Source organism: Nanorana parkeri, unplaced genomic scaffold (genome assembly GCF_000935625.1).
Source record: "Nanorana parkeri isolate BGI_ZX_2015 unplaced genomic scaffold, ASM93562v1 scaffold99, whole genome shotgun sequence".
Classification (NCBI taxonomy): Eukaryota; Metazoa; Chordata; class Amphibia; order Anura; family Dicroglossidae; genus Nanorana; species Nanorana parkeri.
The window spans coordinates 1664641-1678890 of record NW_017306367.1 but is presented as its reverse complement, the minus strand read 5'-3'; the positions used below and the strand labels follow the sequence as shown (position 1 = coordinate 1678890).

The 14250-nt window shown below is 41.8% G+C and overlaps 1 protein-coding gene across 1 annotated transcript in view; it reads left to right on the top strand.

Moving 5' to 3' along the window:
- Window positions 1-3102: 3102 nt before the first annotated feature.
- The window catches only part of PGGHG (protein-glucosylgalactosylhydroxylysine glucosidase), a 42275-nt gene continuing 31127 nt past the window's right edge, over window positions 3103-14250 (top strand). Inside the window, exons 1-5 of the mRNA XM_018552858.1 lie at window positions 3103-3260; window positions 6232-6490; window positions 8472-8679; window positions 10368-10797; window positions 12867-12986. Coding sequence (XP_018408360.1) covers window positions 6247-6490; window positions 8472-8679; window positions 10368-10797; window positions 12867-12986 — 1002 coding nt within the window. The 5' untranslated portion in view covers window positions 3103-3260; window positions 6232-6246. The remainder of the gene's footprint in view (window positions 3261-6231; window positions 6491-8471; window positions 8680-10367; window positions 10798-12866; window positions 12987-14250) is intronic.

Genomic DNA, 14250 nt, shown 5'->3' with positions numbered 1-14250 from the left:
GGGGGGGGGATTTATCAAAACTGAAGCAGACAAAATCTGGAGTAGTTGCCCATGGCAACCAACCAGCTTCTCCAACTACTCCAGATTTTGTCTGCTCCAGTTTTGATAAATTCCCCTCTTTAAAGTATTAGTACATTTTTACATTATATTACTTAATGACACTTTCAAGTGTCCCAGCTCTCACTTTTAACAGCCGGGAATTGCTGAGAGGCTAAGAGCCCATTTACACCTGGGCGGTTGCGGATCAGCGTGGTTACCGCGCTGATCTCAAAAGGGAGGTTTTGGGAGTGTGTAATTGCGTTTCAGCACTGAAACGCAATTAAAAACACCCAAAACAGGTTTGTTAGGTAGGGCATCTCATATGCCTACGATCCTCAAGTGGTTAAGAAGGATGCCAGAAACAGTCTACAGATTATATTTTCTTAAGAATAATTGGATGGCAACACCCTTTGCACCTTCTACAACACCTCCTTTCCTCTCACTGATCACGTTTTCAGTTTCCCACTTTGTATGCAAACCTCTAACCCAAGCAGTTACTCATAGGAACCTTCACCATTTCTAAGACAAAATATCTTCCCTGTCCTGACCTGGCCACTACTTGCAGCATTTTGATCGAACTGCACCGGACCGGATCGCAGGCACAATGTGCCTTGCGATCCCGTGTGGACGATCGCATTGTGGCCGGAGGGCGTGGCTATGGTGCCATTCACTTTAATGACCTACCACGCTCCCTTCTGTCCCGCAAAAAAGTGAGCCGGCAAGCAATGCGATGCAGTGCATTCTGGCCAGAATCGGGCCGGAACGCACTGCATCTGGTGTCAACTAACCCATACTATTAGACCCTTCTGCTCCCTTTGATACAAGTGACCACTTGCTCCATTTCTACAAACTTCACTCCATTAGCCTCCAAGACTATGCTCTTTCCTGGTTCTCTCTTCTATGTATCTAAATGCTCCTACGGTGTCACCTACAACTATCTCCCTCTCCTCTTCCTCAGGGTTCCTCCAAGGCTCTGCCCTTGGACCCCTTCTATTCTTTAAAATCCTCCCTTGGTCAGTTGATTGTCTCTCATGACTTCCAATACCATTTCTATGCTGACTACACCCAAATCTATCTCTACTCCTCAGCTCACCTCTTCAGTCATCAGTATGGATGTCACACCCCTTCCTAAAATTCACTCTCTGCAAATTGAGCTCATATTTCCTCCCCTCAACTTTTCTATTGAAGTCAATATCACCCCATCATTCCCTCCTCTCATGCCAGGGTGCTATGTGTGATCCTGAACTCTGACCTCTCCTTCAGGCCCCACATGCAATCACTGACTAAATCTGTTCAGCTTCACCGCGGTACAATTTCCAAAATATCCCTCTTCTTAACCAATGATTCAACCAAAATGATTATTCACGCTTTTGCTATTTCTAGACTATTGCAACTCCCTCCTTATTGGCCTACCATTACACAGGTTAGTTTGCAAGTGAAAGAAATGTTGATCCAGACCTCAGAAATTCATGCATGTTCATGTAGAGCCAGTTAGATCGCATAAAAGCTGTGCATATGTCACTTTAAATCAGCTAGTCCTGATAGTTGTACTTCACTTGATATGAAGATGGCAGAATTCTGTCTACTTCAGATCAGACTGCCCAGATGATGTGGAAGGGAACCACATAGTGTGCATAGTTTAGCAGCTGACAAGTTCATATCCCATAGGTGTGTTCCAATGTAGATAGGAAAAAAACACCATATCACCCAGCAAGATACACAGAGAACTCCACTTGTTTCACTGAACGCGTTTTCGTCCTGTAGCATGGGCTTCTTCGGAGGGACGTGGTCATTACACAGGTTATACCTCTTTAGTCTATCATAAATGCTGCTGCCAGACTCGTTCACCTTACCAACCGGTCCGGGTCTCCCTGTCCCTTCACTGGCGTCTGCTCGCCCACTGAATAAAATTTAAAGTACAAACTACAACATACAAAGCATTTTGCAACTCTGCCCCCAGCTACATCTCCAACTTCATGTCAAAATATAACCAAAACCGCACCTTTGCTCTTCCCAAGATGTCTTGCTATCTAGCTCCCTTGTCACCTCTTCCCATGCTGCAGGACTTCTCTAGAGCTTTTCTCATCCTCTGGAACTCTATACCCCAATCTGTACAGTTATCCCCTACTCTGTCCACTTTTTCAATGATTCCTGAAAACTCATCTCTTCAGGGAAGCTGATTCTGCATCCTCGCAAAAAACGAACTTTTATCTTCTCCATTAACTCATTCCCAACACAGTTATTACCTTTTGTATTACTTGCCCCTCTGTTTTAGAATGTAAGCTCTTATGAGCAGGGCCTTCCCACCCCCCTTGTCTTGTCTTGTCTTGTAGCTGCAATGTTTCTCCTTATAATGTAAAGCACTGTGCAAACTGTTGGCACTATAAATCCAGTATAAAAATAATAATTGTAGTTTAATTTTAGCAAATAAGAGAGAAGCATGAGGATTCAATATGCTGTCTATAACCTGACAAATTATCACTACCCGTTCAGATCTGTGCGTTGTGGTAAAGTACAGAAAAAAGTGCACAAGAGGCTTGAAAATGTTTGCTAATGCTGTTTGGCACTTAAACAGTTTTCCAAAGATAGAATTTTAACAAGACAATAGGCTAAATTGACAAATCTAATACATGGGATAAGGATCCTTATTTTTATAAAAGTGACAAGTTATTTTCCTCCAATGAGGCTTAAAAATTACAGTCAAGGGAATGGGCTGATTTAACACAACGTATGTTAACATGCAACATAAGCTTGATGAATTGAGCATAACAATGACTCTGAGCACCATGAACAATTGTTCTCTCCGCACAGAAAACTTAACAGCTGTAACTGGGTTGTAAATCTAATTTAAATAGTTAAAGTTTTTCTAGATCCCAGAATTTGTTTTCTTTGAATAAAAATAAATCAATAATACGGTATACACTGCCGCCTCCTGGCCAAAAAGTCACTTTAATAAAGGTAATCTTTCATCTTGAAAATATGCAACGGATTCTGAATATAAGTTTTGCTTCATACATTCAAAACAAGAAGAGAAACTCTAGATTATTTGTAAGCAAATGAGGCTGATTGTCTCTGAGCTTCCACAGTCATCACTGTCTATATACTGGATTGAAGGTTCCTCTCCCAAAACTTCTGGGTAAAAGAAAAAAAAAAATAACTATTTCCTTCCTGTTCTCGTGAGAGTCAAACAGATGAAACTTCCATGCTGCACAGAGGGCTGAGTGAGTAAACAAATGTCTATTAGAACACAGCAGACTCTCCGATTAACAGAACAAGGTGGAGACAGATACAGGGGAAAATGTGGAATGTCAGGTTTCTTTGTGATTAATGGAGAGGGGTAAAAAGAAACAGGAGATATGAACGTGAAAGAGTGGAGGGAAAAACAGGCACAGATATAGTGACAGACAGTCTTGGGTATTATATATAGAATTCTACAGCTATGCTCCACCGAGAAAATCCTGGGTTTAGCCCCTGTTCAAACTTGTGCGGGTGCGACTGCGCATGTATGTGTGTTTTTCTGTGTTGCGTATAGGACAGCACATTCATTTCTATGCACAACGTTCACACCACAGAAGTCCCTCTTTTTTTTTTTTATATGTGCCATATAAAAAAAGTTAGGTTGTGGTCCCGTTAAGAAGGAATGGCCGGGTAAAGTGTCTAAAGCTGGCCATACACCTATACAGGGATCCCGACCTGAAAAAATTAATTTCAGGGAGGTGCCCTTCTCATTTCAGGGAGGTGGTGGGGGGGAGTTCCCCCCTGAAATTATGTCAAATAGCAAAGAAGCTATTGCTTCCCGTGCTATATGCTGTTTTGTTTTTTTCAGTATTCTGACAGCTGCTGCTGTCAGAATAAAAAAAAAAACAGCATAGGAATGAATGCTAGATTGCGTTTGGCTATTTCAATTGGCAATAGCCAATAGCAAGCTGGCTATTGCACCCGCCGTCTGCTGCTGACAATCACCAGAGGAGGATCTGATGCCTACATCAAATCAGATTGTTCAGGTATTTTGGGAGCCAGCGGGGCCGACTAGCAAGATACTGAAGCTTGGCCCAGTGGGAGATTGCTCCATCCACAGAGTTTAGCGTAGATTGAGGAATCTGTTGCACTTTTTCCATCTGACCATAGAAAATCTGCAGATAATCTAGGCTGGGTTCACACCTGGGCGTTCGTAATATGCGCGTTTACGAAATCCCGATAATGCAGTGAAATGGAGACGTGCTGAAATACACCTGAAAGAAGCTCAAGTAGTATTTCGCGCGTTGGGCGTTTTTCAGCGATTCGATAAGTGCTGAAAAATGCCCAGGTGGGAACCATGCCCATAACAATTAATGGGATTTCACTGTTTGAACGTTTTTCAGCGCTTTGATCAGTGCTGAAAGACGCCCAGGTGTGAACCCAGCCTAAGTGTATGGTCAGCTATACACTTGTTTCAGTGTGCTGTGGCAATGCACGTGAAAACACACGCCTTCGCAAGTGTTGCCGCAGCGCACAGATGTTTAAGATTACTGGGGTGCTGGATAGGGTTGCCACCTGTCCCAGATTTACCTGGACAGTCCGGGTTTTGAGTCCTGTATGTGCCGCTTCCAGGACAGCTGGCAACCCTAGTGCTGTAGTTTATTGCTATAGGACCCAGTTAGGTTTATTTGATCACTTAAAAGCTGGAAATTGGTTGTTTGTCAATCTTATCTAATCTTATCTCCGCAGGGAAAAAACTCCACCTGCAGTGGGGCCTTTCCTTATTTTACTATAGAAAAACATTTTTTTATCTAATTCCAGGATAAGGATAGGTAAAGAAAAGGCAAAGAGCAAGTTATCAGTTCACAAGATTTTCGGCAGGAACGACAGGTATTTTTTGCATTTATCAAACTGTTATGAAAAAAGGCATATTTATCAAACCAAAAGCGAGCAAATAACAGATGTTTATTGTTAGGATTTACATAGACTTTAAGTAAGGGGTAAGCTTACTTAGGTTCCATATTACACCTATATTTAGGGTGTAACATGAAATATGGCCAGATCGCCAACCCGCTTACCTGAATTACAGGGTTCTTCTTCCTGCAGGCTCCTGTCTTCTTTTTTTTTTTTATTACAGCATAGCTGTATGTGGCTCCACTTGCACAGGATCTATGAATGGAAAGACTACAAGTGCCATCTGCCACCATAGCACAGGGACTTGTAGTTTTCAATGAAGTATATGTGTGGTGATGTCACTGCACTTGTAATCCATTGATACAGCCTCCCGCCCTGTACCTGAACTTCATAACCACCGTATAGACAGGGACTGGGAGAAAGAGTCTGCAGGAGCCTGAGCACTGCAGCCACAATCCACTGATTGCAATTGCAATGTTTTGCAGGCTTAGATGCAAAACAATGAATTTAAAAAAATCACATTTATTCTGTTATTAATGTGTGTGCATTTTTTATTTTTTGTAAAAGCTGGACTATGCCTTTGAGTTGCAGAAGTCAGAATGACAAATATTTTCCCTTCACTGTTTGATTTCTGGTCCTGGTACAGTGTAGCATTAGCGACAGTACTGTAGTATCATGCAGTAGTAGTTCTTGTAGTACACACATGATGCTACAGGCAGCACTTTCCTCTGACCTCGTCATTAGCGCAGGACCCACCACAGATTGAGATGTGGTGTTCCCCTCTTTTCCCTATATCAGAATACTATGAGACACAACCAAGGAACACTTTGCCACATACTGCTTCAGGTCATACACTAAACAGGTCTGAATAGGAAACTTAGCAGGCAAACAATGACTACTGGCTGCTGATGCCCAAGTGCCACACAGTAAATACTAAAGAGCCATGGGTTGAGAACCATCAAAGCCAACTCACATAGGAGTTTGGCTTCATTATTGAGCCCACATAACAGATAAGACAAATGTTTAATCAATGCATTGTTCTAACTGGTTTAACATAATGAAAGGTGAACTCTAATTGGTTCCTAAGGAAGTATATTGCACATCATTGCTCTTAACAGATTTGTTATTTTTACTGCCCCATTACATGGGTTTGCAAGTATCTGAATGGGATTAGTGGATGGCAAGTCAACCTGCAAATACTGCAAATATTTTCTGTTCTGAATATCTCATAAACTATTGACATTTGAAGGCATTAAAATAAAAAATATATAGTTTTGATTGTGATATTAAATGGCAACTTTTTTCTTTTGACCTAACAAGATAACAACCTTAAACATGGAAGAATGCCCCTGGATATTTTCTGCCAAATCATTACCATCAGACTGTCGTCTAATGGCAACTGTGGCCAATGGATATCTGGGGACAAGGATCTATGGAGATGTCCTGCACGTGAACGGAGTGTACAATGGGTCAGTAGGTGACTGCCATAGAGCAAGCGTCCCAAGCCCTCTCAACATCCAGCTGGCCATAAGTAAAGAAGAGATTATAGATGAGACCTTTTCTCTGAATATTAAAACTGGTAAAGTATGTTTTAGCTTTTACATGTAAACAAGATGTCTATTTCTATCTAAAACGTGTAGGTGGTATTGCCAGTTTAGTCTATTTATGCCAATATTTTTTTATTCATTGATATGCATGTGTATATACTTTAGTATTCTCCTGATGGGAAATACAGTATATACACTTGTCTCTTGTTTCCACCATCCTTGTTTAATTTTTTTTCTGAAGCATGACTTTTACATACATACAAATAGTATTCATTTTATTGTTTTGTTGTACCCACTGGCAATATTTTCCCTCATTCACTTTGTGGTCATAGAAGGAAGTGAGCAGAATCATGAATGGTGTTTTGTGTAGCAGGGGTGTTATCATGGAGACCCATGCATGTTATCCTGCCTTGGTGCAAACAAAAGGCTGTAGCCCCCAAAGATAACATGGACACCCATGCATGCTGGGATAGGGTACATATATTGGTGGGATCTGCCATGTGCTCAGACTAGCCGGGACCAGCCATGGATTAGGCCTGGGTCCTGTTCAGCCTGCCCCCCAGGCTAGGCCGAGGCCTGGGGGTGGACATGGGCTGGTTTGAGGGAAAAGGTTTCCCTGAGGGCTCCAACATGGAGGAGGCCTGGGATGCTGAAAGAGGAAGAGAACCGAGACCAGTGCAGGCTCTTGAAGTACCCTGGAACTATGTGGACTTCAGAGCATGGTCTGTGTCTTTCCTGATGGAGGATCTGCATCCATCGTGTCTGTCACATCAGTGGCTATCTGCTCCCAGGTGGATCTACACTGATACATCTACAAAGTCTGGTGAGTCTGGAGCTTCTGTTAGTCACCCTGGACACCTATAACCCCTATACCCTCTCTCTCCAGTGAAAATGTTTAATAAATCGTTCACTTAGCATTTTACTACTGGAGTGGACATCAGTTTATGGACACCAGAAGAAGGGCGGTTAGTGCTATTGGGTGGGCAGCTAAAGATCATCCCCTAGACAGACTAGAAATGAAGCGGGCATTCAGCGGCTCCTACGGGGGTAGCGCTACAAGGCTTTAACTGTTTCACTGCCAATGACAGCTATGGCAGAGCAAAACTGCTTGCAGCTTGCTGGCTCAGTAACCCTTACATCGGATGCATTCCTTTAGGCTATAAGCTCATGGTCGCTTCATCGTTTCATGTACAAACCCAATTCCCAAAAAGTTGGGTCGCTGTGTAAAATGTACATAAAAACAGAATGCAATGATTTGCAAATCTCATAGACCCATATTTTATTCACAATAGAAAATAGAAAGTATATCAGAACTTTAAAGTTAAAATAATTTACCATGTAAGAAAAAAATATGGTCATTTTGAAATTGATGGCAGCAACACGTCTCAAAAAACTTGGGACAGGGCCATGTTACCACTCTGTAGAATCCCCTCATCCTTCAACAACACTCTGTAAACGTCCGGAAACTGAGGAGACCAGTTGCTGGAGTTTTGTGAGAGGAATGTTGGCCCATTCTTGCCTGATATGGGATTCTAACTGCTCAACAGTCCTGGGTCTTCTTTGTCGTATTTGTAATTTCAAGATGCGCCAAATATTTTCAATTGGTGAAAGGTCTGGACTGCAGGCATCCCAGTTAAGCACCTGGACTCTTCTACTACAAAGCCATGCTGTTGTCATAGATGCAGTATGTGGTTTAGCATTGCCCTGCTGAAATATAAAAGGCCTTCCCTGAAAAAGACATTGTCTGGATATGAGCAATCGTTGCTCTAAAATCTGGATATATCTTTCAGCATTGATGGTGCCTTTCCACATGTGCAAGCTGCCCATTCCATGATGTCTATCACAGAATCATAGCTGTTTTTATTGCAGTGCCGTCTGAGGGCCCGAAAATCACAGGCATCCAATATTGCGTTTCGGCCTTGTCCCTAATTAGAGGAATGTCTAATTAGCATTGTGTCTGCTGTATCTCCACTACTGCTTCCTTTTAAGCAATATTTTCTCTGTTATTTGTAGGTACATTCAACCATACCGTACAGTGCTCTTCATTTACAGCTACCCAGCAGATCTTTGCTCATCGTTCTCACAGACATCTCTTGGTGTACACCATATCTTTAAAGATCACAAGGGGTTCCAGTCCTGTTAAAGTCAATCTTCAAACACACTTTAAAGGAGAAAGTGAAGATCTAGATCTTCAGAGAGGTCCTGACTACTGCAATGCTCAGTAAGTATATCAAAAGATTTTTTATCAGGTAACTCTACAGCACATATATGGGCCTGTCCAGGCATCTATTTTTTTTCATGTAATACTAGGATTGCCACCTTTCCTTTAAGGGAAACCCGAACACTCTAGCACCACGTGCAACCTTTTTTTTGTTTGAGAATATAGATGAGAGGCATCCAGGGGAGGGAGTAAGGGGACTATAGAGGACTACAAATCCCAGCAATACACTATATAGCAATACAAAATAATATGAAGCTACAAACTCTGTGTAGTTCCGTGGTGGCACCATGATGTTGCAGGGTCTCAGGTGGCCTGTGCGGGCTCTCAGGTGGGCTTTGTGGACTTTCAGGTGGGCTTAATAGGCTCTCAACTGGCTCATGTCTCAGGTGGGCTATACAGGCTTTGCTGTGCGGGCTGCACGGTATCTCACAGGGGGTCCGGAGGCGGGCAGTGTGACAGAGAAGGAGATGTGCGGGCCAGTCTGGGCCTGTTTACAGGTGCCAGCAGCTCACAGGAAGATGCTGATTCAGGCAGATGTGGCTGTCTGAGGGTCCTGCACTTGCTGGGGACCTTGGCAGGCGCATCTGTAAAAAATGTAAAGTGCCAGTATCGGCACTTAGTGTCTTGTGTCTGGATGTCAGCTGGCCTGACTCCCGGTCACAAGACTCAAAAACCGTAAATCCTGGACAGGTGGACTCTCCTTATCACATGCTTGATGTGAGCTCCAGCAAAACACACCTCCATAGCGATGAATGGTAATACATGAAAAATGTGTAAGCATATCTAAAAGGCACCATCAACGTGGAGGTTTGTGTATATAGCCTAAGTTGGGCTAATGCTTCCAGGCAGGCAAGTATCCAGATATTCCAACCATTCCAGCATGGGGAACAGGGCTTGGGCAGACTATGTAGTCCAGTGAAACTGCATGTAATCGTGCTCCTGTTTATAGGAAATCACTAGACAAGGAATTAATGAGATCATGTTATGAAGAGTTTGGGCGCTTTTATGGTATGTTTGCATGAATAATACTATATTTATTTTTAGGTTTTCGCTGTTTGTAAAATTAAAATTGTAAGCTCATTAAGAGGCATCATGTTAAAGGAGAACTATAGGGTCAGGACTGTCGAGATCCACCCAGCTGCGGGATTGACAGCTGGCTCTGCCTATCTAGAGGCAGAGCCAGCTGTGACCACCCCCTCCCCCGTCCATTCCGCCAGTCAGTGCTGGAGGATCGGACATGGGAGTGGGGGGATAGATCGAGAAGTGAGCGAGCAACGCTATGTGTTCGCTCACTTATCGATCTATTGAGCTGACCTGTGACAGTTTCATTGCCACAGGTCGACTAGAACTATGAGGCTGAGTGATTTACACTCGCCTCACAGTTCTCCTTTAAAGCTGCAAATTATCATTTTACATAATTTACCACATATTTGCCCATCAAGTCATTTGTTGTAGATACAAAGCATATTCACCTGTTCGAGTCACAGCTTGCAGTGAGAAATCTGGGTCTCAGTAACATACACTGAATAATAAATACATCTGCCAGGCTTGAGCCTTCTTGACCTTCATCTTTACCATTTGAAAAGATCAGATTAATTTATTTTCATTTTCAAAGTAGTATGTGAAGAAAATGTAGCTAATTCTAATTTCTCAGTGTCAAAGATACATATTGTTGTTATTTTCTGCAGGTACATCTATGGGAGCACACTGGTCCCAGAGGTTAAATCTTGTCCACTAAAGTCTGTCCACATGATTTACACTCAAGTTCCACAGTCTCTTGTCCTATCTTCTGAGCAGGAGAAGACTTGGGTGTTCCTCACAGCAGTAGCCGAGACAGAGCAGCAGGTGAAGGAGAAATATTCTGAGGGTCTTACTCTGGTTGACCAGAAGCAGTTGTACTCCTTACATGAAGAAGCCTGGACACAATTATGGGATGGATGCTGGATAGAAATAGAAGCATATCTGGCTCTCAAACAAGCTGTCTATGGTTGTCTGTATTATCTCCTGAGCTCCGTACCACTTTTGGGCTGTAATGAAGAGTTCAATGGAATTAGCCCTGGAGGTCTCTCTAATGGCCAGAGAAATGAAGATTACTGGGGACATGTTTTCTGGGATCAGGTTTGTCCAGTTATGTAATGACCAGGCCTCTTATGCTTTCTTCAAAACAGTGGGGAACTCCGTAATTAAGGGAGTATTGGCAAGCTATGGAGATCATTTTGCCCAGACTCTTCACAGCTTTAGGGTAGCTAAAAAATGGCCAGCAGACTCAGAGCTGCTTGGCTTTTTCTGGTCCAACACAAACAGGACTTTAGTAATTGAGTCATTTAATTTGTTTTTTAGTGCTAAAATCACGTCTTAAACATAAACTTTAGGCTAGCATCTAAATGCACAAATTATATACATGTAGAATGATAATGACCAAATTATTTTGTTTTTTGTCCATCCAGCCCTGAGATTTTGACAACCATGTCACACAGCACACGGAGTGGATGACTCCACTTTCTATGTTACAGTAAATAAATACAATAGTCAGTGAAAGAGCAGCAGAAGACTGATAAGTTAATCATTCTGTTAATTCTGCTCTCTTCTCCAGTCAACTTATTCCTTTTTAGGAAATTTGCATGCAGGACACATCATTGGGTCCCAGTGATGCCTCTCCTTCCAAATCAAAATCAGGTGCTTACACTAGTTTCTTAATAAATCTAATGATTTCTAAAATAAATACAGAGCTACATTAATTTGTGTCTCTTTATATCTGCCCAGGAATCCAGCTTTAAAGCAAAGACGATGAAGCTAAAATCTAATGAAAGAGCCACTTTGAACTACTTATTACAGTGGAAACCCCCTTAATACCAGTAGCTTTATGACACTAGGACTGAGACACTTTGGAAAGCCTGTTAAGCCACCTGGAACATTTGAATTTGCTTTAAAGTTAACCTGTCTCCAATAATAATTTAATCACTTGTCATCTACCTGTCCCTAAGCCTTTTTTTTTCCCTTTAATCCTTTTGAGTGCCAGAGCATTTTTTTTTTTGGGAAATGTATAGTTTCTACACCTTATACGTTTTAGCTTTTGTAGTCTACCACAACATATTATACATTGTTTTTGGGGGACAGATAGGGCTTTAATTTGATAGCAGCTTTACATACAAATATGTAACCGTTTCTTTGTGCCTTGGAAATCTTTATTTTCCAATCTCTGCATACTATACTCACCTCCCCTCGAACAAATTGATGTCCGTGAGCTTCCTCACAGGAAATGTTTTCTCGATCTTCTTCCGGGCTCAGTGTTTTCAGTCATCTTGATTGACTGAAGATTGGTATGTGCATGGGAGGTAATTAATCCCAGCACCTGACAGATACGGATATTGTACACTGAGCTGTGCATTGTACAGTCAATTCAATGTACATTCTTTTTTTGCAGAAGAAACATATAGAGTATCTTCTGCAATGAAATCCTTCCTGCCAGCAATGTTTCTTTTGAACGCTATGTTGCAGCTTGAGGAATCAGGGTCAATGCAGTAAAAGCAATGCCCTAAAAGCTAAACAAGGGCATGCTCAGATTGCACATCAATTGCTTTTTATGTATTATATTATATTTATATTCTAACTCTCTATCTATTGAAAAAATAACCTTCATAGACAGTATGATTATGTTGGATTATATTGAACTGACCTAGGCTTAGGCCTTAACATCCAAAGAGTAGGCGTTTTAGCTTTAAAACTGCCACCAGTCACAAGTGATCATTAAACCTTTAGAAGTGTAAAAGTGGCAAAGCCTATCTGCTCAGTACTTCAGTTTTGTCATTCAGGCATTGCTGCAGTGCACCAGTCAACACCAGTTCGTATTATCTGTAATCAAGTGATCTCAGAACCCCTACTTGTGATGCAGAAAAGAATTTCCTAAACTCACTTACTGAAAGCTCCCAGACATTTCTCATGTATAGTTTACATGATCAATAAAAATAGAAACCACCATTAAGATTCGGGAGCCTTTGCAATGCCACATGTTGCAATGTTAGGTGCACTGTGGTGCCATAACTCCTTAATGAAACCCCAACGCACCTAGTCATCACATGTACATTTGTATCACACCACATTGCATGGTAACCTATTGGTGTCATTGTCTACAAATGACTTGCAAGTTTTTATATGAAATAATAATAATTTTGTCTGCACTAAATAAGGACACTTGGATATATCCGAACATTCTACTGTTTTACCCAGAGATGGCCCGTCATATCCTTAAATACAGGATTCGGACACTGGAGGGAGCAATGCAGAATGCTGAACAGCAAGGATATAAAGTGAGTACCGTATATAGTAAAGAGTTTTTTTTTACATTATGGATTCATTACATCATTGAGCATGAAATTAGTTTGATTTGAATTTCTAGCCTTGTCTGATTGTTGAAAATGCTGGGGGTGTAGATGTACAAATGTCTGGGTCTGTATAGCCAACTCTGTTACCTGCCATAGAAAGTAGACATGTGCACGGCTGAAAATTTCGATCCAGATTTTTTTTTCATTTTCGGAAATTCGGATCCATTTGATATTCATTATTTGGATCGATCTGAAGTTTTCAGAATTTAGATCTAATTAAATCTTTTTAAGTTTAGTTCTGTTTGGAGTTTAGTATTTTGTTAAATGTGAAAATCGAAAAAAAACCCCCAAAAAACAGCGTGGCTCATCCCTCCTAAATTTATACCAGAGGTCTGGTAGGAATTTTAGGGGGGACCCCATGCCAAAAAAAATAGCATGGGATCTCCCCAAAATCCCTTACCAGAACCTTGATTTGAGTAGTGGTCTGGCAGAACAAGAAAGGGGGGAACGGGACGATCATACGCTTTCCCCCCTGCACCATACAAGGCTACATGTTCTCAACATGGGGAAGGGTCCCCATATTGATGAGGACAATGGCCTCTTTCCTACAACTCTGGCAAGGTGGTTGTGGCAGTCTGCGGGCAGGGGGGCTTATCTAAATCTGAGTGCCCCCTTTTGTAAATGAGTAAGTGGTGGTTGTTACCCATACTCATTCACCGAATAACATTAAGGTAGTAAATAAACACACCACACAATTTTGACAAGTCCTTTATTAATTTTAAAAAAAGTCCCACAATGTAAATGCATAGTCAATCATGTCGTCCAGCGATGTATCAATCACAATGCCCGCCACTCTCTAACCCGACAAAGCAAAAAATCCCCGTTGCCCACCGCCTTGTTCGCACTCGCCGAACACTTACTGCTCCTCTACTGAATGTAAACAAAGGGGGGTGGAGCAAGTCCGTCACGCTGATGTCACAAACTTGATTTGCCCCTTTATTTACATTCAGATTTCTTTCAGACAGGGATTTTTTCTTTAGTCGGGTCAGCGAGTGGTGGGCATCCTGAATAACGAGGATCTACATAGCAGGGTGACGTGACTGACGATGTATTTACATAATGGGATGTTTTATTGGGGGGAGGGTAATTAATAAAGGACTTGTCAAAACTGTGTAGTGTGTTTTATTTACTATATTAATGTTTATTTGGTGAATGAGTAGGGGTAACAACTACCCCTTACTCATTTATG